This window comes from Stigmatopora argus, chromosome 1, assembly GCF_051989625.1.
Source record: "Stigmatopora argus isolate UIUO_Sarg chromosome 1, RoL_Sarg_1.0, whole genome shotgun sequence".
Classification (NCBI taxonomy): Eukaryota; Metazoa; Chordata; class Actinopteri; order Syngnathiformes; family Syngnathidae; genus Stigmatopora; species Stigmatopora argus.
In genome coordinates, this window is record NC_135387.1 from 1,928,019 (window position 1) to 1,952,168 (window position 24,150).

Consider the following 24,150-nt stretch of genomic DNA (forward strand, 5'->3'; position numbering starts at 1 on the left):
ACCAGAATTCATGTGGAATCGTGTTTATGTGATATTTACTTGTTTGTTGTTCAGTCGTTAGACTCAGCTAGTGGTGCGCTCTCAACAACTTGGCGCTGAACGTCTCCAAAATAAAAAAAACTCATCCTGGACTTCCAACGGAACAAGGCCGCTCCAGTCTGCTGATCTCACTTGGACTACTTATATATTTATTACTTATTTATTGATTATATAATTGTCTGTTTGTTTGTTGTTGTTATTTTTGCCATTCGTGGTGAAGCTTTAAATCTCATTACACTTGTATAGTGACAGTAAACAGCATTCAATTTAATTCACATCAAAAAATGGCTGCACTGTAAGTGGTGTCATTGTTTGCTCTTCAACATGATTTTCTCTTTTCTCAGAGGCCTAAGAAACTTGGTCTTTATTTGAATAACTGTCTTTCTCATTAACCTCCTATGACCTGCCGTCCACGTGTGGACATCACATTTTTGGTTGTCAAGACTACAATTTTGGACTACAAGGGTCTACTGGCGTCAACTTATGATGTGGACTTCATTCTTCTCAGAAACTACTTCATGTAAAAAGATAACTCTTTGTTTTTACTCTCATCACGTCCAAGTTAGCCTATATATAAAAGAGAAAATAAAAATCCATGCCTTGCAAGAGTTGTGGTCTTAGGAGGTTAAGGAAAATGTGTTAGTCACTAGTACACGTCCAAGCCATTTTAACTGAGAGGGGAGCCTAGGAGGACTATGTTCATACGCTGTCAGATCTCTTAATTCAAATGTATTGGACATCTATAGCGTTCAATGAGTTTATCAATTAACCTACCTCTGGTAGAGACATGACAAAGTTGTGAAGCTGTGCCGTTTTGGCAGCAGAGATGACCTCGTCCATGCTGATGTCCCGCGAGTTGTCACCATACTTAATGTTTTCCAAAATGCTGCACTCAAACAAGATTGGCTCCTGCGACACGATGCCAATTTTGGAACGCAGGAAAGGCACATTGACGATAGTCGAGTCGCGACCATCAATCAGCTGTAAGAGGCCATTGATTTTACCATAATTAGAAATTTGTTATAATTAAGGAATAGACACACAATCTACTCTATCTGTGATTCCTTAATTCTAAATCCTCTAGTGCTCCCAAGACACTTTCTGGTCTATTAAGACGTTTTACATCTTAGCAATGATTTATTTTTGGCAGGCGAGTTTTCCTCCAATCAAGATAAGTGGCAATAGAATATTGACACTTGACAATAGACCAATTTTGGTTGTACAAATCTGAAATGATCTAAAGATGGGACTGCATAGTAATTGTTTCCTTTGGACTGCCATTACTTTCTTTTTTGCATTTTACTGTTTACTTTTTTCCTTTGATATAAAAAGGTGAAAATTGTATTATTATTTTTTTTATAAATGAAAAACCTAAAAACAGTAAAGATTAATATAATACTGTTTGTTTCTTAACCAAAATGGAAAAATAGGAAAGAAACTCTTCAATTTCTGAATTCATAAAATAATAATGTGAATTTATTTTCGATAAGGAATAAGTCCTAGAATTGTTACTATTATCTAAATTTTAAGAAAATAGACATCAACACAACTAACTTTTCAGGCTGCATAAAATTATGTTGAGTCGGCTCTGGCCCCTAGGCTTGGCGTTTGACGCCTGTGGTGGGTAATATGATAAAATTATTCTAAAATTATGAATGATCTGTTAATAAAACTTGGGATCTCACTGTACAAATGAGAATACAGAAAAAAAGAACAATTATTTGAGAGCAGTTATCATGCAGAGCAGTTGATTAAAGACATAAAAACAGACCCCAAACTTTTATAGACGTCATTTCTGTTTTGTTTTTTGGAATAAAAAGAAGAGACTGATTTTTCAGATGATATCCAGAAAAAAACTGAAATGCCGTAATTTTATATACATATATAGTTTCTATTCGCACAATCACAAAATTACGCCTATCCAAATTTAGGGGCCTGGTTTTTGGGGTTATTCCTGTATAGCTATGTCCTCACCACTTTTCCCTTGTCTGGGTCATAAAATCTTTCCAGAAGCTGCACACTGGTGCTCTTCCCACAACCGCTGCTACCCACAAAGGCCAAAGTCTCTCCCGGCTTGACAGCCACGCTCAGTCCATTGAGGACCTGGATGTCTGGTCGGCTGGGGTAAATGAATTTGCAGTTAATGAACTCAATGTTCCCTTGGAAATTATCCTGGTAGAGGAAGGTGGGGATGGGGGAAAAGAAAGGAGTGAAAAGGTTTTGTTTTAGAAATATAGAGTTACACTGGTCACAGATGAAACAGAGTTGCTATAAAAATGAACAGCTTTTAGATTGACAACAAAGTAATTTTAGCATATTGCCACTTAAAAGATGAAATTAAGGAAACAGCTCAACCAACTCAATTAACTCTGGTGGCCCAGTGGCCGACTGGTGAGCGCGGTTCGATCTCCGATAGGTCCTCAATTATTGGATGTTCTCCCCGGGCTTGTATGAGTTTTCTCCGTGTACTTAGTTTCCTCCCACATCCCCAAAACATGCTTGGTAGGCTGGTTGACCATTCTAAATTGTGCCTAGGTATGAGTGAGCGTGAATGGTTGTTCCTCTCCTTGTGCCCTGCAATTGGCTGGCCACCCATTTGGGGTACCCCCTGCGTGGTGCCCATAGTTGGCTGTACCTGGAGAAAACCCACACACCCAAAGAGAAAACATGCAAACTACACAGAAGGTGGGAACCCTCCGGGGATTGAGTCCATTTTTATTTTTATTTTTTTAACCTGGTTTTAACCACTGCTGCACTAACCCTTTCTTATGAAGTAGCAATGATATTGGTTGGGATCTTGTTAAAAAAGCAAAGTGTGGAAAAATGATTTTATATATGACATGCCACTCCTCCTTATCATCCCTTAATAGGCATGTGACAAACTGTGGCAGACTTTGGCAATGAAAAGAATAAAAATAAAAACCTTTTGATACTATTTTTATACATTCTTCTGGATATTTTTATGTAAAAGTATGTAGCAATCATTCGATATCAGCCTCCCCCAATCAAAATGGATTGGATATCTAGCGCCATCAATGGCGGTCAATGAGCTCAATGAGTGCTCCATAAAGAATGTATATATTGCTATTGTGTGTCGCTATTAAGTATTGGACCGTATCGTGATCCTCAAATCCAGGTGACTAGGCGTCTGGTATCAGTTCAACTGTACATTTGTGCTCGCATACCCATTTTTCTCCTTTTTCACTGTAGACGCTAATCTTAGGCACTCGGTCCAGCAGCTGGAAAAAGCGCGCAGCTGAAATCTTGGCCTTGGCATAGTCAGGTGTGTAGGAGGAAGCTCTACCTAGGGCTGTGCCGCTAGTGACAATGGCAGAAATGACCCTGCACAACAAACACACAATTGCTCCTTTTACACAAAGAAAGTGAGAACTAGAGGAATTTCAGAGTGTAGAATAATATGTCTCCCAGAAAACAGAATAACTGAGACTCTCTTGTCTATTTTGTCCTTCAGTTTGGATTTTTATATTGAAGTGACTTTTTTACATACCTAAATACTAAACTAAAATGGAGCCCCTCTTGGCGCACCAAATAGCCCCCAAATCGATAGGAGGCCGAGTTGGTCAAAAAGACGACACATTGGGCAAATCCGTAACAAGCCCCGTAGATGTTGGCCTTCTTCAGAGCAGCCTGATACGGCACATCCAGCTGGGCAATAAAGGTGTTCACAAAATTCCTCTCGTTTCCAAGACCGGCGATGGTGCGAATGTTGTTGACAGCTTCACCTGAAATCTGCAAAATTTGATGGGATTTGATTTATAAATAAATATTGTTCATTTCTCATTTGTCATGTGAATCGAATGAGATGTTAACCTGTCCTGCAGCCTCCATAGCTTGTTTGTCCTGCTTAGCAAATCCAGTGAGCATCTTTGCCTGAAAACCGCCTGACAGCGCAATGAATGGCAGGAAGCAGAGGATAAGCAATGTGAGCTTCCAGCTAAAGTAGAAGGACATGAGGATGGCTACCCCAATGTTAGTCAGAGAGTTGAGTATCATGCCAATTTGGGAGCCGGTGGCCTGTGGAGAAGGAAGCACGTGCATCTGTAAATTGTTTGTTGACAAATCTAGACTGAACAGCACCAGTCAGACCAACGACATTAACATATTGGGTGCCACTGGCGATGGTAGAGATTCAATTCATTTGAACTCAGAGAATCAAGCCCCAAATAATCGGGGTAGGGGCGAGGGGTAGCAGTGTATATGTATATGTTTATGTATATATATGTATATGTGTGTGTATATATATATATATATATATATATATATATATATATATATATGTATATATATATATATATATATATATATATATATATACAGACGCTCCCCTACTTATGAACATTCAACTTACGAACAACGGTACATACGAACATGTCTGCAAATTGCGTTGAAGTCGAAAAATGTTCGTAAGTCTAATTTTGTATTTTTTTCCGAGTAGTGCTTCTTTCCGCCGCTAATACGCCTGGCGCTGTGAGGGCTCAGCTCACCCAGCATCTACCTTCTTCGTTGCAATGCGGAAGTGCGTGAACGTATCTCCAGTGCGCAAAGAACCTTTTTCATTTGTATCATTAAATATCTCGTGCATCCATTATTGAATATGGTTGGTAAAAAGCGAAAGGCTTCTATTGAGGGAGTTGCAAGGAAGAAGCAAGCCATTTCATTTGAAACGAGTGACAATAATAACGAAGCTTGATGCGCGTGAGAGTGGTGAGCGTTTCACGGGCATACAACTTGAATCGTTCGACCGTCAGTACCATTTATAAACAGAAAGATCGAGCAGCAGGACCCAAATATTGAACGTTGCACAAAGTTTGCAAATCAATTGAATCATGCCATACAGTGCTACCGCATCATTTATGATGAAAAAAAGAAGACAACTGTGCAAACGTCGTTAGATCGCTTCTTTCGGCCAGTTTCTAATACATAAATCTCTCTCTCTCTCTTTATACAGTACTGTACATATTCTCTCCATTTTATTAAATGTTTTTTTCAGTACAAACCAATGCGTGTTACTTATACAAGCCTTAAACATACAAATGCACTTATATAAACCTTCAATATACTTATATAGGCCTTAAACATAAATTATAATACAAAATATAGCACTGAATCAACTTACAAACAAATTCAACTTATGAACAATCGCTCGGAACCTAACTCGTTCGTAAGTAGGGGAGCGTCTGTATATATATGTATATATATATATATATATATATATATATATATATATATATATATATATACATATATATACAGACGCTCCCCTACTTACGAACATTCAACTTACGAACAACGGTACATACGAACATGTCTGCAAATTGCGTTTAAGTCCAAAAATGTTCGCAAGTCCAATTTTGTATTTCGCGCCTTTTTCGGAGTAGTACTTCTTTCCGCCGCTAATACCGACGCCTGGCGCTGTGAGAGCTCAGCTCACCCAGCATCTACCTTCTTCTTCGTTGCAATGCGGAAGTGCGGGAATGTATCGGGAATGTGTGCAAAGAACCTTTTTCATTTGTATCATTAAATATCTCATGCATCCAATATTGAATATGGTTGGTAAAAAGCTAAAGGCTTCTATTGAGGGAGTTGCAAGGAAGAGGCAAGCCATTTCATTTGAAACGAGTGGCAATAATAACGAAGCTTGATGCGTGTGAGAGTGGTGAGCGTTGCACATTCAGTACCATTTATAAACAGAAAGATCGAGCAGCAGGACCCAAATATTGAACGTTGCACAAAGTTTGCAAATCAAATGAATGATGCCATACAGTGCTACCGCATCATTTATGATGAAAAAAAGAAGAAAACTGTGCAATCGTCATTAGGCCGCTTCTTTTGGCCAGTTTCTAATACATAAATCTCTCTCTCTCTCTACAGTACTGTACATATTCTCTCCATTTTATTAAATGTTTTTTTTTCAGTACAAACCAATGCGTGTTACTTATACAAGCCTTAAACATACAAATGCACTTATATAAACCTTCAATATACTTATATCGGCCTTAAACATAAATTATAATACAAAATATAGCACTGAATCAACTTACAAACAAATTCAACTTATGAACAATCGCTCGGAACCAATTGCGTTCGTAAGTAGGGGAGCGTCTGTATATACATACATACACATAAATGCACATGCATGCATACGGTAGGTCTTAACACAGCCATTTTTTTTGTTAAAGAGCCTGGCAGCTGATAGGAGGAAGGATCTGCGGAAGCGCTCCTTCCTGCAATGAGGGTGCCGCAGTCTATTGCTAAAGGAGCTTTGGAGGGACTCCACAGACTCATGCAGGGGATGGGAGGTGCTGTCCATGATGGACATCATCCTGGTCAGCATTCTCCGCTCTCCCGCTTCCTCCACCGAGTCCAAAGGACAGCCCAGAACAGAGCTGGCCCTCCTGGCCAGCTTATTCAGCCTGTTCCTGTCCCTCTCCGTGCTCCCGCATCCCCAACAGACCACTGCATAAAACACTGTAGATGCCACCACAGTGTCGTAGAAAGTCCTCAGCAGTGTCCTGCACACTCCATAGGACCGTAGACTCCTCAGTAGGTAGAGGCGGCTCTGGTCCCTTTTGTACAGGGCATCTATGTTTGTGGACCAGTCTAGTTTGTTGTTGAGGTGAACACCCAGGTACTTAAAATTCTCCACGATTTCAATGTCTGTACCCTGGATGTTCACCTGAGTGGTCTGTTGAGGATTCCTCCAAAAATCGATGACCATTTCCTTTGTCTTACTGGTGTTGATATAGAGGTGGTTTTTCCTACACCAGTCAACAAAGGCTGTGATGACTCCCCTGTACTCCAGGTCATTCCCGTCCGTCACTCGTCCAACAATAGCGGTGTCGTCAGAGAACTTCTGGAGGTGGCAGGTGTCTGTATTATGTTTGCAGTCTGATGTGTAGAGGGAGAAGAGGAGTGGGGAGAGCACTGTGCCTTGTGGGGCCCCCGTGCTGCAAGCTACCACATCAGACGTACAGCCCTGGAGTCTCACATATTGTGGTCTGTCAGTGAGGAAGTCGATAATCCATGCGGCTAGGTGGTTCCTTACTCCAGCCTCTTCCAGTTTCCCTCTCAGTAGGACCGGCTGAATGGTGTTGAACACACTGGAGAGGTCAAAAAACATCATTCTCAGCGTGCTTCCCATGTTCTCCAGGTGTGAAAGAGACCTGTGCATCAGGTAGGTGGTAGCATCTTCCACACCAATGCCTGGACGATAGGCGAACTGCAGAGGGGCCAGCTCTGCATTCATCAGGGGGCTGAGGTGATTGAGGATGATTCTCTCCAATGTCTTGATCAGGTGAGAGGTTAATGCTACCGGTCTGAAGTGGTTTGGCTCCCTGGGGTACGCAGTCTTAGGAACTGGGACCACTAAGGAAGTTTTACACAAGGTGGGGACCTTCTGCAGACTGAGGCTGAGGTTGAAAATATGCAGAATCACTTTACCAAGCTGATCCGCACACTCTCAGTAGTCGGGAGCTGAGGCCGTCTGGACCGGTAGCCTTCCTTGCCTCGATCTTCTTTAGCTGTTTTATCACCTTATCGACAGTAATGCAGAGACCGGTGGAAGAGGGGGAGGAAGAGGAAGAAGAGGAGGAGGAGGAGGAGGAGAACGAGGGGGGTGCGTTGCTTCTGGTCTGGTGGGTAAGGGGAGTGGGGGCAGGACTGAATCTGTTAAAGAACTGATTCAGTTCATTGGCCCACTCCCTGCCGCCAGACTCCGGATCTCTCTCACTATTGCCCCCATGGCCCGAAATGGTCCTCAAGCTCCTCCAGACCTCTTTGGCGTTGCCTCTCTGGAGTTGGTTCTCTAGCTTCCTCCTGTAGATGGTCTTTCCCTTCCTTATCTATCTCTTCAGCTCTTTCTGGACCATTTTCAGACTCTCTTTCTCCCCACACCTAAAAGCCCTCTTCTTCTTGTTCAGGAGGGCCCTTAGATCCCTGGTGACCCACGGCTTATTGTTGGAGAAACAACGGACCTTCTTGGAAGGTACAATGTTCTCAACACAGAAGTTAAGATAATCTGTGATGCAGTAGGTCAAGCTATCAATGTCTTTCTCATGTGAATTGCACAGCACCTCCCAGTCAGTTTTGTGTCTTCACATCTTTCCCACAACATTGGCACACTTTGATCAATTTTAAAGGGTTTAGTTGGTAGTTTTGTGAGGACTGTGGACGGAATTAGAGAATTTACTCCTCTACTAACGAAATGTTCAACTTACGAAAAAAGTTCTGGAACCAATTAATTTTGTAAGTAGAAGTAGGACTGTATACAGCAGGGGTCGGGAACTTTTTTGACAGAGAGACCCATGAACAATTCTAATGTTATTTCTTGAGAGCCATTCTCAGAATTGAAAAGTAAAAATACATGAAAATGTGTGATTTTTTCATTTCACCACTTTTAAATTACAAAAAGTATCCAAATTCTTTTGACAACATTGTTATGCTGTTGCTAATAAATCAGTATCAATGATATCATGCATGCAGAAGAGTAATAAAAAAACCATCATGTTTAAAGTGGTGATAGTGGTAGTGTCAACGCCACAGTGACGCTCCTATTAGTGCGTTCGGGACTCAACTCTCTCACTAGTGATTCCCATATTTTAGCTCACGGGTTAGTGGAGAGCCATATGCACCCATGGAAAGAGCCACATATAGCTCCTTAGCCATAGGTTCCCTACCCCTAGAATACAGTAATCCTTCGAATATCACGGTTAATGTAGACCAGACATGGCCGCGATAATGGAAAAACCACAAACTAGGGTCACCCCTATTTTTACTTTTTTTCAGTGCTGAGTCCTAGTAGCAAAAGTGGCTTCCGCTTCCGAGTTTCATTGTGGATTTTTACGTTTTTTTAATAAATAATAGCGGCAAAAAATCGAGAAGTCGTGAATTGCGGGGTATAGTTCATTAATACCTTTACACACGAAAAAAAAGATGGCAGCGCACACGGTTTCAGCGGCTCTTTGCTCTCCAGTTTGGTATTTTGTTTTCTTAGTCTTATTGTTATTTATGAACATCTGTGAGGCAAACGTTTTCGACAGTCGCCAGGATTTACTTACTCTCGGTAGGAGATGCGATATATCCATCACAACAGATTACCAACAAACTTACAATATCCCTGAGGACATCTCGAGACCATTGAGATCTCCGTGGATAGTCAGCCCACCCAGCGTATGACGGGTGTACATACACAACGACTGGTGCTGCAACAGTAGGATCATTAACACTCACCATTCTCCTGATTTAGAGCTCTTGGCAGTTCTGTGCAGGCCCTTCTATCTACCAAGGGAGCTAACGCTAATCATTGTAATGGCTGTTTACATCCCACCGGATGCTAATGTTAACTCACTTAGCCTCCTGCTAGCGACAGTAAACAAACAGCAGCTTGACCACCTCGATTGATTCCTTATTGTCGCTGGTGACTTCAACAAAGCATTTTTAAAGACTGTTCTGCTTAAGTTTATCCAGTACGTGAAGTGTCACACCAGAGGAGATAAAACTCTAAACCACGTTTATTCTAACATCAAACATACTTAAAGAGCCACACCCCTCCCTCACCTTGCTGGATCTGACCATCTCTGCCTGTCCCTCACCCCCTCATACACCCTCCTCCGGTGGTTAACAAAGCCACAAAAACAAGATAATAAAAACATGGTCTGAGGACGCCCTTTCTTAGCTGCAGGACTGTTTTTTTCCACACCATTTGGGAACTTTTTGAACACCAGAACCTCCAGGACTACACGGAAACTGCACTTTCCTATAGCAAAAACTATACGGACACTGTCATTGTTAATAAACGTATCCGGGTTTTTCCTAACCAAAAACCCTGAGTGAACAGTGAGACACAGGCACTCATTAAATGCCGTAACACAGCCTTCAGGTCAGGGGACAAGTTACAATACAGCGCTGCCAGAGCAGACCTGAAGAGAGGCATTAAAAAGGCCAAGGCAGCATATACAAGGAAAATTGAGGAGCACTTCACAGAAAATAACCCAAGAACATGTGGCAGGGAATACGACACATTACCAATTACAATGACAAAAATAAGATGCCTCACTAGCGCAGGAACTCAACCGTTTCTTTGCCCGCTTTGAGACTGACAAATCAGATTCAGTCTCGACACATCCACCACCTTGTAGCAGTACATTGAAGCTTCAGGAACATGAAGTGAGACATGTACTGCGGACTGTGAACACCAGGAAGGCTGCTGGCCCTGACGGAGTACCTGGGAAGGTTCTCAAAGCCTGTGCTGACCAGCTGACTGGGGTTTTCACAAAGACTTTCAATTGTTCCCTGCAACAATCCACCATTCCCTCCTGCCTGAAATCTGCCACCATTATCCATGTCCCTAAAAAGCCAACCATTGACAGCCTGAATGATTACAGGATTGTTGCACTTACGGCTGTGATCTTGAAGTGCTTTGAAAAGTTGGTTGCCCGCCACATCAGGGATAGAATCCCTCCCTCAGTTGACCCTCACCAGTTTGCTTATAAAAAACAAACATGTCCACTGAGGACGCCATCGCCGTAGCTCTACACACAGCACTGAGCCACCTGGAGCACCAGGGGAACTATGTGAGGATGCTTTTCATTGACTATAGCTCAGCCTTCAACACTATAATACCGGACATTCTGGTTGACAAACTCTCCCATCTTGGACTATCCTCTTCCATCTGCTGCTGGATTAAGAACTTCTTAACCAACCGTCCACAAACTGTTAGACTTGGTCCCCACCTCTCTTCCTCACGGACAAGCTCTCCTGGTTTACCAACACCACAGCAGTGTTGAAGAAGGCTCAGAAACGACTCCATTTCCTGAGGGTGCTCAGGAGGACAACTTGGACACTACGCTTCTGGTAACCTTCTATAGAGCCACTGTGGAGAGCATCCTGGTATACTGAATTACAGTGTGGTACGCTGGAAGCACGGCAGCAGACAGAAAAGCCATGCAGAGAGTGAGCAACCGCCCAGAAGATCATCGGCTGCTCTCTGCCCTCACTGGATGACATTGCCAGCCCTCGCTACCTCAGCAGAGCCGGGAACATAGTTAGGGACCCATACCACCCTGGTCACAACCTGTTCCAGCTGCTGCCCTCTGGCAGACGCTACAGGTCTCACAAAGCACGGACAAATAGACTTAGGGACAGTTTTTTCCCCACAGCCAATCATGACTCTGAACTTGCATTAGCACGACACACAATCCCTTCTGTGCAATAACTTCGGGGTGTGCAATAACTATGTGCAATATCTTAGATTGTGCAATATTTTAGAATTTACCTTTCCAGGATGTGACTTTTTATATTTTTATATTACTTATTTATGTTTTTACTGGGAAAACGCAGTTTGTGGAGTAGCACCACCAATTTCGTTATACGCAACTGTGTAGGATGAAAATAAAGGCTTTTGATTGATTTGATTTGATTGAAATAAATCAATCAATCAACAATATGGATCATTCCCAAGAAGGATCCTATAAAGGGTATCAAGCCTTCCAAAAGACTAACCATCATTTCCAAGCTGCGCAATGACATTCATAACGAGATGGAGAGGCTTTGATTAATATGAATAAAAGATAAACAGTTAGAGATAGCGTGACCGGACATTTCGCCAACGGACACTTCGTCCCCGGACGTTTCGTCGAACGGACGCTTCGTCGCCGGACAGTTCGTCGAACAGACATTTCGTCGCCTGACATTTCGTCGACGCTCGCTCTCAAAATTATAATCATGAGAGAGAGAGAGTTTTTACTGTTGAAAGCGATCAACCAGGTAATCGCTCGCTCTCAAAATTGTAATCATGAGAGAGAGAGAGTTTTTACTGTTGAAAGCGATCAACCAGGTAATCTCTCGCTCTCAAAATTGTAATCATGAGAGAGAGAGAGACTTTGTCATTGCATTGACAATGTCAGAGCATTAATATCTAAATATCTAATATCAAAATTATCAATAAGTTGTGTATTATTGGCGTGTGTGTTCATGTTTTTCAATTTATGTGTTCCTGGGTGACAGAACGAAACGTCCTGTTTGTGTGTATAGACAAACTTGCCTCGCCCGTGCCCATCCCACATTTTATGCTATTATTGTCATGTCCCAACACCTCTGTTAAAGTTGTTAGATCAGAACTTCCTCGTAAGCCTCTGATACACTGAATTATATTATTTTTAACCCTTATAGAGCACTCATTTAACCCATCGGCTGCCATTGACGGCGGTAGACGTCTGATTCATGTTGACTGTGAGGTGCAGATGAATCTTCATTCTCTCAATCCTGAAAAATGAGTACTCACAGCCAGTCTTCCCAGTTTGAATTGGGGGTCTATCACTGTCATGACATGCATGAGATAATTGGTATGAAAAAGAATCAACCCTCGAGTGTTTTTATTCATTTTAATTGTATACAATATCAATACCGTATTTAGTTTATTATTTAACTAAAATATTTCAATTTCTCACAGGCTGACAGTGCACCTTATATATATATGGACCAATACTGGTTAATCATTCTATGAAATTCCCTTTAGCACAGTTCAATCTAGTTGATCCTAACCACTATTTCTGTTATTACAGCTCTATCTAGTGGATATATAACACAATCCCCTACAACTGCTACTGTGTCTTGCAATGCGGTATGACTTATATATGGAACAGATTTTAAGAAATGCCATTCATTCAAGGTGCACTTTATAGTGTGGTAAATACAGCAATTAAAAAAATACTAATAGCTAATGTTTAGATTGGCTTTTTAAATGACCAAAAATAGTCACTCACTCTATATAGAATTAAAATGCTTCAATGTTATTATTACATTCATATTGGAAAAAAGGCATTTTTGTATATTTTGTACATAATTTGTAAGTTTTACTGTTTAATAAAAACACCATCTGTGAATTTGCTTTGTCTTCTTTTTAATATTTTTTAATAAAATAATTTTATTTATTGCCTTTTATTTTAATTCAAAGTTCCTTTGAACAATCTGTAGTAAAAACTCTCTCTCTCTCATGATTATAATTTTGAGAGCGAGAGATTACCTGGTTGATCGCATTCAACAGTAAAAACTCTGTCTCTCATGATTATAATTTTGAGAGCGAGCGAATCCGGCGACGAATTGTCCGTCGACGAAACGTCCGGGGACGAAGTGTCCGTTGGCGAAATGTCCGGGTACCAGAGATAGCATTACCGAGTCGATGATCTGCTAAATAGCCAGTGGAATCTACATGGGCTTGAAAGCAAAGCAAGCAAGCATCTGAAAAAGGGGACTCTTCGACACCAGATGAACCCTTCAAAGTCAGTTATGGATAGTTTGATAATTTTAAAAAACAAACCGGGCTATACTGAGGCATGGAGAAGCAGCAAGTTCCGACTTAAAAGCCGCTTGTGGAATACAATAACACTTTTGCCTCGGTTATCGTACAAGAATGTTAAGTTTAATGTAACGTAAGATTAACTTATTGTATACTGTGTATAGTAATCTAAATTCATTTAAGTTAAATTTAAAGTTTATGTTTATGTTACGAGTGCGTTGCCATCCGTCAAGTCTCTCTCCTGTCGTTTCTCTTTCTCTCTCCTACGCACACTCCGCGTTAAGCCGCTACCATCTGTCTGTACTGAATAATGTCACACTTTAGTATTGAAGATAATAATCAGGGGCGGCCCGGTGGCACGAGTGGTTAGCGCGCCGGCCTCACAGCTCTGGGGTCCTGTGTTCAAATCCAGGTCACGTCCACCTGTGTGGAGTTTGCATCTTCTCCCGGGCCTGCGGTACCGCGGTTTCCTTCCACATTCCAAAAACATGCAAGGTAGACTGATGGGACACTCTAAATTGCCCCTAGGTACGGCTGTTAGTGTGCATGGTTGACCGTCTCCTTGTGCTCTGTGATCGGCTGGCCACCGATTCAGGGTGTCAGCTGGGATAGGCTCCAGCACCCCCTGCAACCCTAATGAGGATGAAGCGGTTCAGAAAATGAGTTGAAAAGATAACCACTAGATAGGTATTTGTTACTTTATGAGTAGGTGGTGAATAGAACAAATAAAAAGATGTTTTTCTATTGTAATATCCTGTTTTCTGTTTTTTTTTTCAGAGGGTGGAAATTGATTAATTTGTATTTCCCTATTTTCTATGGGAAAAATTGAGATTCAAGTAAATTGACATACAAGCTCGTATCTCAAGGTATTACTGTACTTGGTTCAATGCATGGGCCATGTTTGTGTGACATACTAGAGTGTTTGATTTATTAGTGTGACATGCTAGAGTGTTTGATTTATTAACGATTGCATGTAAAGAAGCTATGACGAGTTTGGATTGAATGTGTGTATCGGTGTTCGATTGTTGATCCTTGGATCCACATGGCAAGTGTGGGGCATGTTAAAGAAGATAGGGATTCGATTATTGATGTCTTAGCAAATAGCTTGAGGCACGGGAGGTGTGCTGAATCATTACAGTAAAAGTTGGATTGAACTAACAACAACATCTCACTGTTTTGATTATTTCCCCCTGTGTGTCAAGATCGAATGCAGGGTGTAACATTTTGGAGGCACCGCTGGGATTGCTGTTCAGATGTCCAGTGTCCAAGACCTGCTCACTGAATTCTGAGCCAGCTAAATCCCCCCACAAACCAGGCCGATGGCAGTGAGAGGAGGTGTTGCTGTTTAAGAAGAACTGGAAGTTGGCGGTTGAGTACTTGTCATCTGAGGCCTACGAGATCATCAGATGGACAGTAAAGACGTGCCAGTTCAGAGTTCACTCCTGTACAGTCAACAGAGCTCCTAGATCGTCAACAAAATGGAACAGTTACTCGAAGAGGTGGTAGGAACATTGAACAACCTGACGGAAAATAACCTACTGGAAATATGTGATTTTCTTAACATATTAAGAAGTGTTAAACGGAAATCGCGTCTATCATTAGTGGCTCACATTGTGAAGTACCTAGAAAGAGAAGAACTAGAGGAACTGCAGGATGAAGGCATGTCTGAATTGTTGAAACTGAAAGATAAAATATCAGATATGAAGCATGAAGTCAAAAGAGATGAAAACGAAAAGCAAGGATCAAGATTGGAAGAGACTCCAATAACTTTGCCCCAGCTACCAGATGCTGCGGACCCTCAAGGGGGTGTGTCTCCCCAGCCCCAGCCAAGCTCATACTGGCGCAAGGACTTCAAAATTGCTGGCCAGATAGGTGAACCAGGCCAAAGGGACAAGCTGACATTCTCCAGCCTTGTTCATCAAATTGAAAATGGACTGAATAGGGGTTACCTAGATGTGGAAATTATTGATGCAGTTATCAGAGCTATCTCCCCCAGTTTGCAGCTACGTAATTATTTGGAAGAGAAACCTAACCTCACTCTTCCCACACTCAAACGCATCCTACGCGCTCATTTTCAGGAAAGGAGTGCTACCGACCTCTATGTGCAGTTAGCTTCAGAAGTGCAGCATATCAAAGAGACTCCTCAAAGTTTCTTAATGCGAGTCTTAGTTCTTAGACAGAAGGTACTGTTTGCATCTCGAGAATCAGAATCAGGACTCCAGTATGACCCAAGTTTAGTCCAGCGTATGTGCTTGCACACGATACTCACTGGTCTCCAGAGTGACAGTGTTAGAGTAGATATGCAGCCTCTCTTGCTGAACTGTAAGACTTCAGATGAGCTTTTACTAGAGCGGTTAAATATAGCCTGTGCTAATGAAGTGGAAAGGAGAAATAAAAAGAAGTTTAGTACCCCACAGGCAGCGACACATGTTAGCAAGGTGCAGTCAGAAGAACTACGACCTACCAATTGCCCTGTAGAAGAAAAACCAAAAGTGTCCCCTGAGGTACGAGCGGAGTTGACTGAACTTAAGGCTAGTGTTGCTTCTCTTAAAGATCTCAGTGCAGAGATAGCTCAGATCAGAGAGACACTACAGCAGGCTATGTTTCAGCCTCAGTCCTACCTCCCACCTTCAGTTAGAAGACCAGTTAGGGAGCCCCAGCCACCTTTTGCAAAACAAAATTACTACAGCAAGCCCCCAGCACCCCCCTGGAACACTAGCCGCCCTGCTTATGTCCCAAGAAGGTGTTTTGCTTGTCAGCAGGGAGGGCGAGATGTGAAGTGCACACATTGTTATCGGTGTGGGAGTGGAGAACATTTCCAAGCTGGATGTAAAATCCGAGGAGGCAGACCACTAAAAGAAGAGACTATAGCAGAGCTAACTCAGGAAAGGGAAGGTGTGGTTCGTGTGCTTTGTGGCACACCCAGTCCACTGGCCATCGTCAATCCTCCCAGCATGCAACAGCAGCAGGTGGGAACTCAGCAACACCTGATGGTGGAACCTGCCGATTCAAAGACAAAGATCAGACGACTTAGACAAGAGCTAGAAGAGAGGAATGAACAACTGCTGGACAACAGACACCAGCAGGAAAACATGGAGGAAGAAATAAAGAGGCTCCAGCAGGAGAATTTGAAGCTGCTCGTAGACGCCCGTGCAGCCCGCGCCTATCGCGATGAACTGGATGCGCTGAGAGAACGCGCAATCAAAGCTGACAAGCTGGAGTTATACAAGGCCAAAGTGGAGAAAGGGAGACAAGGGATGGAGGAGGCGTACACCATTGCCACCGTGAGTGTACGAAAAGCTGCAGAACGAGGTAAAAAGCACTATGACACCAAAGTGAGGAGCTCCGTGCTACAACCAGGAGAGCGCATCCTGATAAAAAACCTGACACCAGAAGGAGGAAAAATTGACAAGAGTATGGAGAGAAATAAACAGCAGCCGGTATCTCATCTTCAAGAGACAGACCAAGACAGTGGTTACGAAGATGACTTTCACTACGAGCCCCTCCAGGTGCTAAATGAGAGAGATGCCCAAGGGATGGAGTCTAAGCACAGGCCACTGCCAGCGAATCAGAGACTCGAAGTGAAGGGCCCTGCTTCCGGACCAGTACAAGCAGAAGATGACTATCAGCTGGAGGACCTGCCTGGTGAGGGAACAAATCTGGCTGTTGAAGATCCTCGTGATGATCATTTATCAGAGACCTCTCCGCCAACCGCTGTGAATGAACCTGAGGCGTTGACTTATGAACGGCCAAGAAGGGAGAGACATCCACCACGACGAACGACCTATGATCAGTTTGGTGTCCCCTCCTGTTATAGTACTCAGTCACCACATCAGCTGCTACCTGCTTACCCTGCACCAGGAGTGGTTCCTTGGTTAGTACACTTGCAGCCATATTACATTCAACCACCCTTTATGGACTCCAACAGGCTTGAGCCTACAAGGGTGACATGTATTATGCGAACATGGACTGTTACGGACTGCGATTACAGTTTCCATCCAGTGAACGTGGACCGTACGGGTTGTGGATTATATTTGAACTGTGGCCCTTGCCGCCTGGAGTTTTCATGAGTATCAGCTTACAGAAGAGGATGTGAAATGACAAGTTCGCTAGACTGTTCAGCATTACAACCAACAAGGGGAAGATATTTGGAATATACTGATGTCGGGACGACATTTGTTTTTGTGGGGGAGAGTGTGACATACTAGAGTGTTTGATTTATTAGTGTGACATGCTAGAGTGTTTGATTTATTAACGATTGCATGTAAAGAAGCTATGACGAGTTTGGATTGAATGTGTGTATCGGTGTTCGATTGTTGATCCTTGGATCCACATGGCAAGTGTGGGGCATGTTAAAGAAGATAGGTATTCGATTATTGATGTCTTAGCAAATAGCTTGAGGCACGGGAGGTGTGCTGAATCATTACAGTAAAAGTTGGATTGAACTAACAACAACATCTCACTGTTTTGATTATTTCCCCCTGTGTGTCAAGGTATGCTGTTTGTTGTAAAGGCTGTTTGAGTTTGGGGTTTGTAATATACACTGTTTAGCGTGTGAGAAAAGAGATAATGGCTATTAATGTTTATTTACTTTTGAATTACGGGCGTGAATGTGAGAGTCTCGGGTCACGCACATGGAATAGCATTTAGCACGCTACCTTCGGCCACCATTATCGTTGACAGTGTCTATAACGGTCATAGAAAGGATGTTATATTATTGATATTGCATTGTTTGCCCTGTTGAATAATAGTAGGACTACTAGAAGTTGTAATAGGAAAAGATATAACAAGTTATGACCGTGTGTTGAACGAGTGTGTGTGTGCATTGTGTTTTGGGTTCTAAAGTGTTGCTAATATATATATTTATATATATATATATATATAGGTGTAATTGTACATTATGTTTTGGGTTCTAACGTGTTGATAATGTGTATATATGGGTTTAATTGCATGTTATGGGTTTTTGTGTTAATTGATTACAGTAAAAGTTGGATTGAACTAACAACAACATCTCACTGTTTTGATTATTTCCCCCTGTGTGTCAAGATCGAATACAGGGTGTAACATTTGCACTTTCTCATCTCATTTTCTGAACCGCTTTATCCTCACTAGGGTTGCGGGGGTGCTTGAGCCTATCCCATCTGACTCCGGGCCAGAGGCGGGGGACACCCTGAATCGGTGGCCAGCCGATCGCAGGGCACAAGGAGACCATCCACACTCACACCTGTACCTAGGGGTAATTTAGTGTCCAATCAGCCTACCATGCATGTTTTTGGAAATGTGGGAGGAAACCAGAGTACCCTGAGGGAACCCACACAGGCCCGGGGAGAACATGCAAACTCCACACAGGGGGGACGTGACCTAGATTTGAACCCAGGACCCCAGAGCTGTGAGGTCAACGTGCTAACCACTTGCTCCACCGGGCCGCCTATTTGCACTTAATTTATTAGGTTTATTAGGTTAATTTATTTTACTCTTAAAAGGGAATAAATATTTTACATTTGATATGTCTTTGGGGTTTCTTTTTGTATTTTTTTTAATTCTTTCAAAAACATGTGGCTGCCAGTGGGCTTATTTACCATTAGGCTTTGCAAGTTTTCTAGAGGCAACTATGCAGTTGATTCTTATCGGTAGAAGTAATTTGTGAGGCTAAGCTGTTTCTATCTTGTTTTTGTCCACACTCACCCCTTGAACTTGCGAGGCATCCGTGGCCAGCCGTGTGGTGAGAGCTCCAGGGCTATTTTTATGATCATCAAACCAGCCAATTTCCTGCCCAAGCATGGCATGAAACCCAAGGCGACGTAACCGGCGGGTGAGCAGCTCTCCAGACTTGGAGAAGGCATAGCCCTGAAGACAGACACACACCAAACATAAATAAATAAATAAAATACAAATTGGAGTCTGCACTCAATGACTGGGACCAAAAAAGGCCTGCTCCAAAATGTTATTTAAAAATAGGAATGATTTATTTGTTTAACATGGCTTTGCAGGATCAAGAATTACGATTCAGGGCCTACTCCAATCTCGGATTTATGGAGTCTTTCCCAAGACTGAAAAATACCACAATGGGGTCCTTCAATAGAAAATATTATATGTAGTAGATGGCAGAGTCTTTTAATTAATTTTCCAACTTTTAAAGTACAGTGAACTTAAAAACAAGTCTTACGTTACCTGCAACATTTGAGTGAAGAAGGAGACAATGCCGATCATGACAAAGAAGAGGCAGATGCTGTCAATTTCCCTCCTCTTTGCTACTGGGTCTGTTAGTGAGAAAGTCTGCATACACAGAGAAAACTCATATGCTCATAAACTGCTTTGACTGTCAAAAAATATTGAACTTTTTTTAAATATATATTTTGTCTGGTTAGCCAATATTCAACTTTACAGTTATAAAATAACCTCACCGCCAATATTTGACTAAAAAGAAGCGAGTAGACAGGGTTGACTCCTCCGTTCACAGCTGCCCCCAAAGATCCAAAAAGCATGTAAGGCCACTCTGCCAAGTTGTACTTCAAGATTCTAGCCACTGGTGCCAGCTCCACTGGATCCTCCTCCTCTTCATTTTGTATGGCATCCTGAATATTCAGTACCAAATTAGAGATCCACACTCTGAGTTATTTAAATGAAATTGTTGCGCATGATTTATTTTTACTTGACAACCCAGCATTGTTGGCAAAAACGCCCACTTGGCAGAACTCTTTATGTCGTATACAGAAGATGAGTGAAGTTTTGTAGATGTTTGAATGCTTTGACTTATATTATCGCGAATACACATTATGTCAATGAAACAAAATCAAATTCAGTTTTGCTCCTGTTGCCTTTTTTAAAACATCAACTAGCATGTACAGTTGTGGTCAAAAGCTTACATACACTTGTGAAGAACATAATGTCATGGCTCTCTTGAGTTTCCAGTTATTTCTACAACTCTGATTTTTCTCTGATAGAGTGATTGGATTGGATTGGATAACTTTATTCATCCCGTGTTCGGGAAATTTCATTGTGACAGTAGCAAGAAAGTGCATAGTTATAAGTTAGGGTAAGGATTACAGTCAAAGGCTGCATAACAACAAAGCAAAAGCAAAAGCACAAAGTACAAAGCAAATCAAAGTCAATGGGATCATTAAGAATCACCAAATCAAATCATTAAGACAGAAAAGCAGCAAAAACACAAAACGAGCAAGAGTGGACGGAGCTACCGAAGAGATACTTCTTTGTCACAAAAAAAACATTCATGAAGTTTGGTTCTTTTATGACTTCATTATGGGTTAACAGAAAAAGTGATCAAATCTGCTGGGTCATTAATATACATACAGCAACACGAATTAGCAATTTTGGTGACTTAGAACGTTTTGTCAGTGAAATGAGCTTCATAGCATGGCCTCTTAACTTCTTGTGAGTGATTATGAGTGACTACAGCTGGTGACTTCTCTGAGGCCATTTAAATAGGGCTCATTGGATGCAAATGCCCACAAATGCTACAATGGGAAAGTCAAAGAAGCTAAGCATGGATCTGAAAAAGCGAATCCTTGACTTGAACAAGTCAGGAAAATCACTTGGAGCCATTTCAAAGCACTTGTGGGTCCCAAGAGCAACAGTGCAAACAATTGTTTGCAAGTATAAAGTGCATGGCACTGTTTTGTCACTGCCACGATTAGGAAGGAAACGCAAGCTATCACCTGCTGCTGAGAGAAAATTGGTCAGGAGGGTGGAGATTTAACCGAGAATCACCAAAAAGCAGATCTACCAAGAATTAGAAGCTGCTGGAACACAGGTGTCAGTGTCCACAGTCAAGCGTGTTTTGCATCTCCATGGACTGAGAGGCTGCTGTCCAAGAAGGAAGCCCTTGCTCCAAAAGCGGCACCTTAAGGATCGACTGAAGTTTGCTGCTGATCACATTGAAAAAGATAAGACCTTCGGGAGGAAAGTTCTGTGGTCAGACGAAATAAAAATTGAGCTGTTTGGCCACAATGCCTAGCAATATGTTTGGAGGAGAAAAGGCGAGGCCTTTAACCCCAAGTACACCATGCCTACCGTCAATCACGGTGGTGGTAGTATTATGCTGTGGGGCTGTTTTGCTACCAATGGAACTGGTGCTTTACAGAGAGTAAATGGGATAATTAAGAAGGAGGATTATCTTCAAATTCTTCAAGATAACCTAAAGTCATCAGCCCGAAGATTGGGTCTTGGGCGCAGTTGGGTGTTCCAACAGGACAATGACTCCAAACACACATCAAAAGTGGTAATGGAATGGCTAAATCAGGCTAGAATTAAGGTTTTCGAATGGCCTTCCCAAAGTCCTGACTTAAACCCCATTGAGAACTTGTGGACAATGCTGAAGAAACAAGTCCATGTCAGAAAGCCATCAAATTTAACTGAACTGCACCAATTCTGTCAAGAGGAGTGTTCAAAGATTCAACCAGAAGCTTGTGGATAGCCATCCACAAGCTTCTGGCAAGCTTCTCGTTGAATCTACCAAAAGTGCCTAATTGAAGAGAAAATGGCCAAGGGACATGTTACCAAATATTAGCGCTGCTGTATGTATATTTTTGACCCAGCAGATTTGATCACTTTTTTCTGTTCACCCATAATAAAGTCATAAAAGAACCAAACTTCATGAATGTTTTGTGAAAAAGAAGTATCTGTTCCAATTACTCTATCAGAGAAAAATCTGATTTGTAGAAATAACTGGAAACTCAAGAGAGCCATGACATCATCTAAGATGGCGGCGCGCACGGGTGCAGAGCCTCATTGCTCTCCAGTTTGGTGTCGTTCCCTATTTACTAACAACTGCGAGGCAAACTTTTTCTACAGTCGCCAGAATTTAATTACTCTTGGAAGGGGATGCGATAAATCCATCACAACAGACTACCAACGGACCTACGGTATCCCCGAGGACATCTCGAGACCTCCGGGATCTCAGTGGAAAGTCAGCCCACTCAGAGTACGACAGCAGCGACAAAGGGAAAGAAAGCAAAAGCCCGGATGCCGGGCGGGCCTAGCTGCTAAGCTAAGGCAGCAACCACACCAAGCACCGCTTCCGAGTATCTTTTTGACCAATGCCAGATCCATCACCTACAAAATGGATGATTTGGAACTTCAGCTTGCTACCAACAGCTTTGTCAGGAACTGCAACATTATTCTCATCACAGAAACATAGCTATGGTACCCAGACGTTTCGTCAACGGACACTTGGTCGATTGATAATTTTGAGGGCAAGCGAATCCGGCGACAAATAACATGTACACACACGCCAATAATACGCATTATTGATAATTTTGAGAGCGAGGAGAATCCGGGAGCGAGCGAGCGAATCCGGCGACGAATAACATGTCCACACGCCAATAATACGCAACCTAATGATAATTTTGAGAGCGAGCGAGCGAATCCGGCGACGAATAAAACGTACACACGCCAATAATATGCAACGTATTGATAATTTTGATGTTAGATATTTAGATATTAATGCTTTTACATTGTCAATGCAATTACAAACTCACTCTCTCTCTCATGATTATAGTTTTGAGAGCGAGAGATTACCTGGTTGATCGCTTTCAACAGTAAACTCTCTCATGATTATAATTTTGAGATCGAGCGAATCCGGCGACAAATTGTCCGTTCGACGAAATGTCCGGCGGCGAATCCATCGACCAAACGTCCATTCGACGAAACGTCCGTTCGACGAACTGTCCGTCAACAAACGTCCGTTAGACCAAACGTCCGGGGACGAAGTGTGCTTCGACCAAACGTCCTTCGACGAAACGTCCGGTCACACGTGGCTAAACCTGGAAATCCCCGCCGCCGCGGTATCGCTAGGTAGCCAGAGGCTATTCCGAAACGATCGTTCGAAAGAATTAACAAGGAAAAGCAAAGGTGGGGGACTTTGCGTGTTCATACACAATGAATGGTGTTGCGACAGTAGAATCATTAACACTCACTGCTCCAGGCTAACAATGCCACAAATAAAGATAATAAAAACTTGGCCCGAGGACGCCCTTTCTCAGCTGCAGGACTGTTTTTTTCTGCACCAACTTGGAACTTTTCGAACACCACAACCTCCAGGACTACACGGACACTGTACCTTCCTACATCAAAAACTGCACGAACGTCACTGTTAATAAACGGATACAGGTTTTTCCTAACCAAAAACCCTGGATGACCAGTGAGACACAGGCACTCATCAAAGGCCGTAACATCGCCTTCAGGTCAGGGGACAAGGTAAAATACAGCGCTGCCAGAGCAGAGCTGAAGAGAGCCATTAAAAAGGCCAAGGCACCATATACAAGGAAAATTGAGGAGCACTTCACAGGAAATAACCCAAAGAAGATGTGGCAGGAAATACGACATATTACCAATAACAACGACAATAATATGTCTGTTAAAGCAGATGCCTCACTAGCTGAGGAACTGAACCGTTTCCTTGCCCGCTTTGAGACTGTCAAATCAGACCCAGTCTCAACACATCCACCACCACCCTGCAGCAGTGCACTGGAGCTTCAGGAACATGAAGTAAGACATGTACTGCGGACTGTGAACACCAGGGAGGCTGCTGGCCCCTACGGAGTACCTGGGAAGGCGCTCAAAGCCTGTGCTGACCAGCTGGCTGGTGTTTTCACAAAAATGTTCAATTGTTCCCTGCAACAATCCATCATTCCACCATGTATATATGTGCTAAGAAACACGCTTATTTATTTATATATTTATTCATGTATTTATTTATTAACTTACTTATTACCTATCTATTTCTGTCTAAAATGCCTTTCCTATTCCTGCATCCTCACCCTCTTGCTACTGTGACA

General features: G+C 42.4%; 1 protein-coding gene across 5 annotated transcripts in view; it reads right to left on the reverse strand.

The window, feature by feature from the left end:
- Positions 1-24,150, reverse strand: part of LOC144070653 (bile salt export pump-like) — a 76,856-nt gene that overhangs the window by 2,026 nt on the left and 50,680 nt on the right. For 4 of the 5 annotated variants that reach the window (XM_077595083.1, XM_077595201.1, XM_077595157.1 and 1 more), the window contains 8 exons: positions 19,759-19,929; positions 19,526-19,630; positions 19,040-19,201; positions 3,871-4,074; positions 3,548-3,789; positions 3,225-3,381; positions 2,014-2,211; positions 814-1,020 (listed from right to left, as the gene is read on the reverse strand). In XM_077595083.1, the coding sequence (XP_077451209.1) occupies positions 814-1,020; positions 2,014-2,211; positions 3,225-3,381; positions 3,548-3,789; positions 3,871-4,074; positions 19,040-19,201; positions 19,526-19,630; positions 19,759-19,929 (1,446 nt within the window). Of the gene's footprint in view, positions 1-813; positions 1,021-2,013; positions 2,212-3,224; positions 3,382-3,547; positions 3,790-3,870; positions 4,075-19,039; positions 19,202-19,525; positions 19,631-19,758; positions 19,930-24,150 lie in introns of those variants that run through there. The other variant, XR_013299476.1, reaches the window with a different exon arrangement.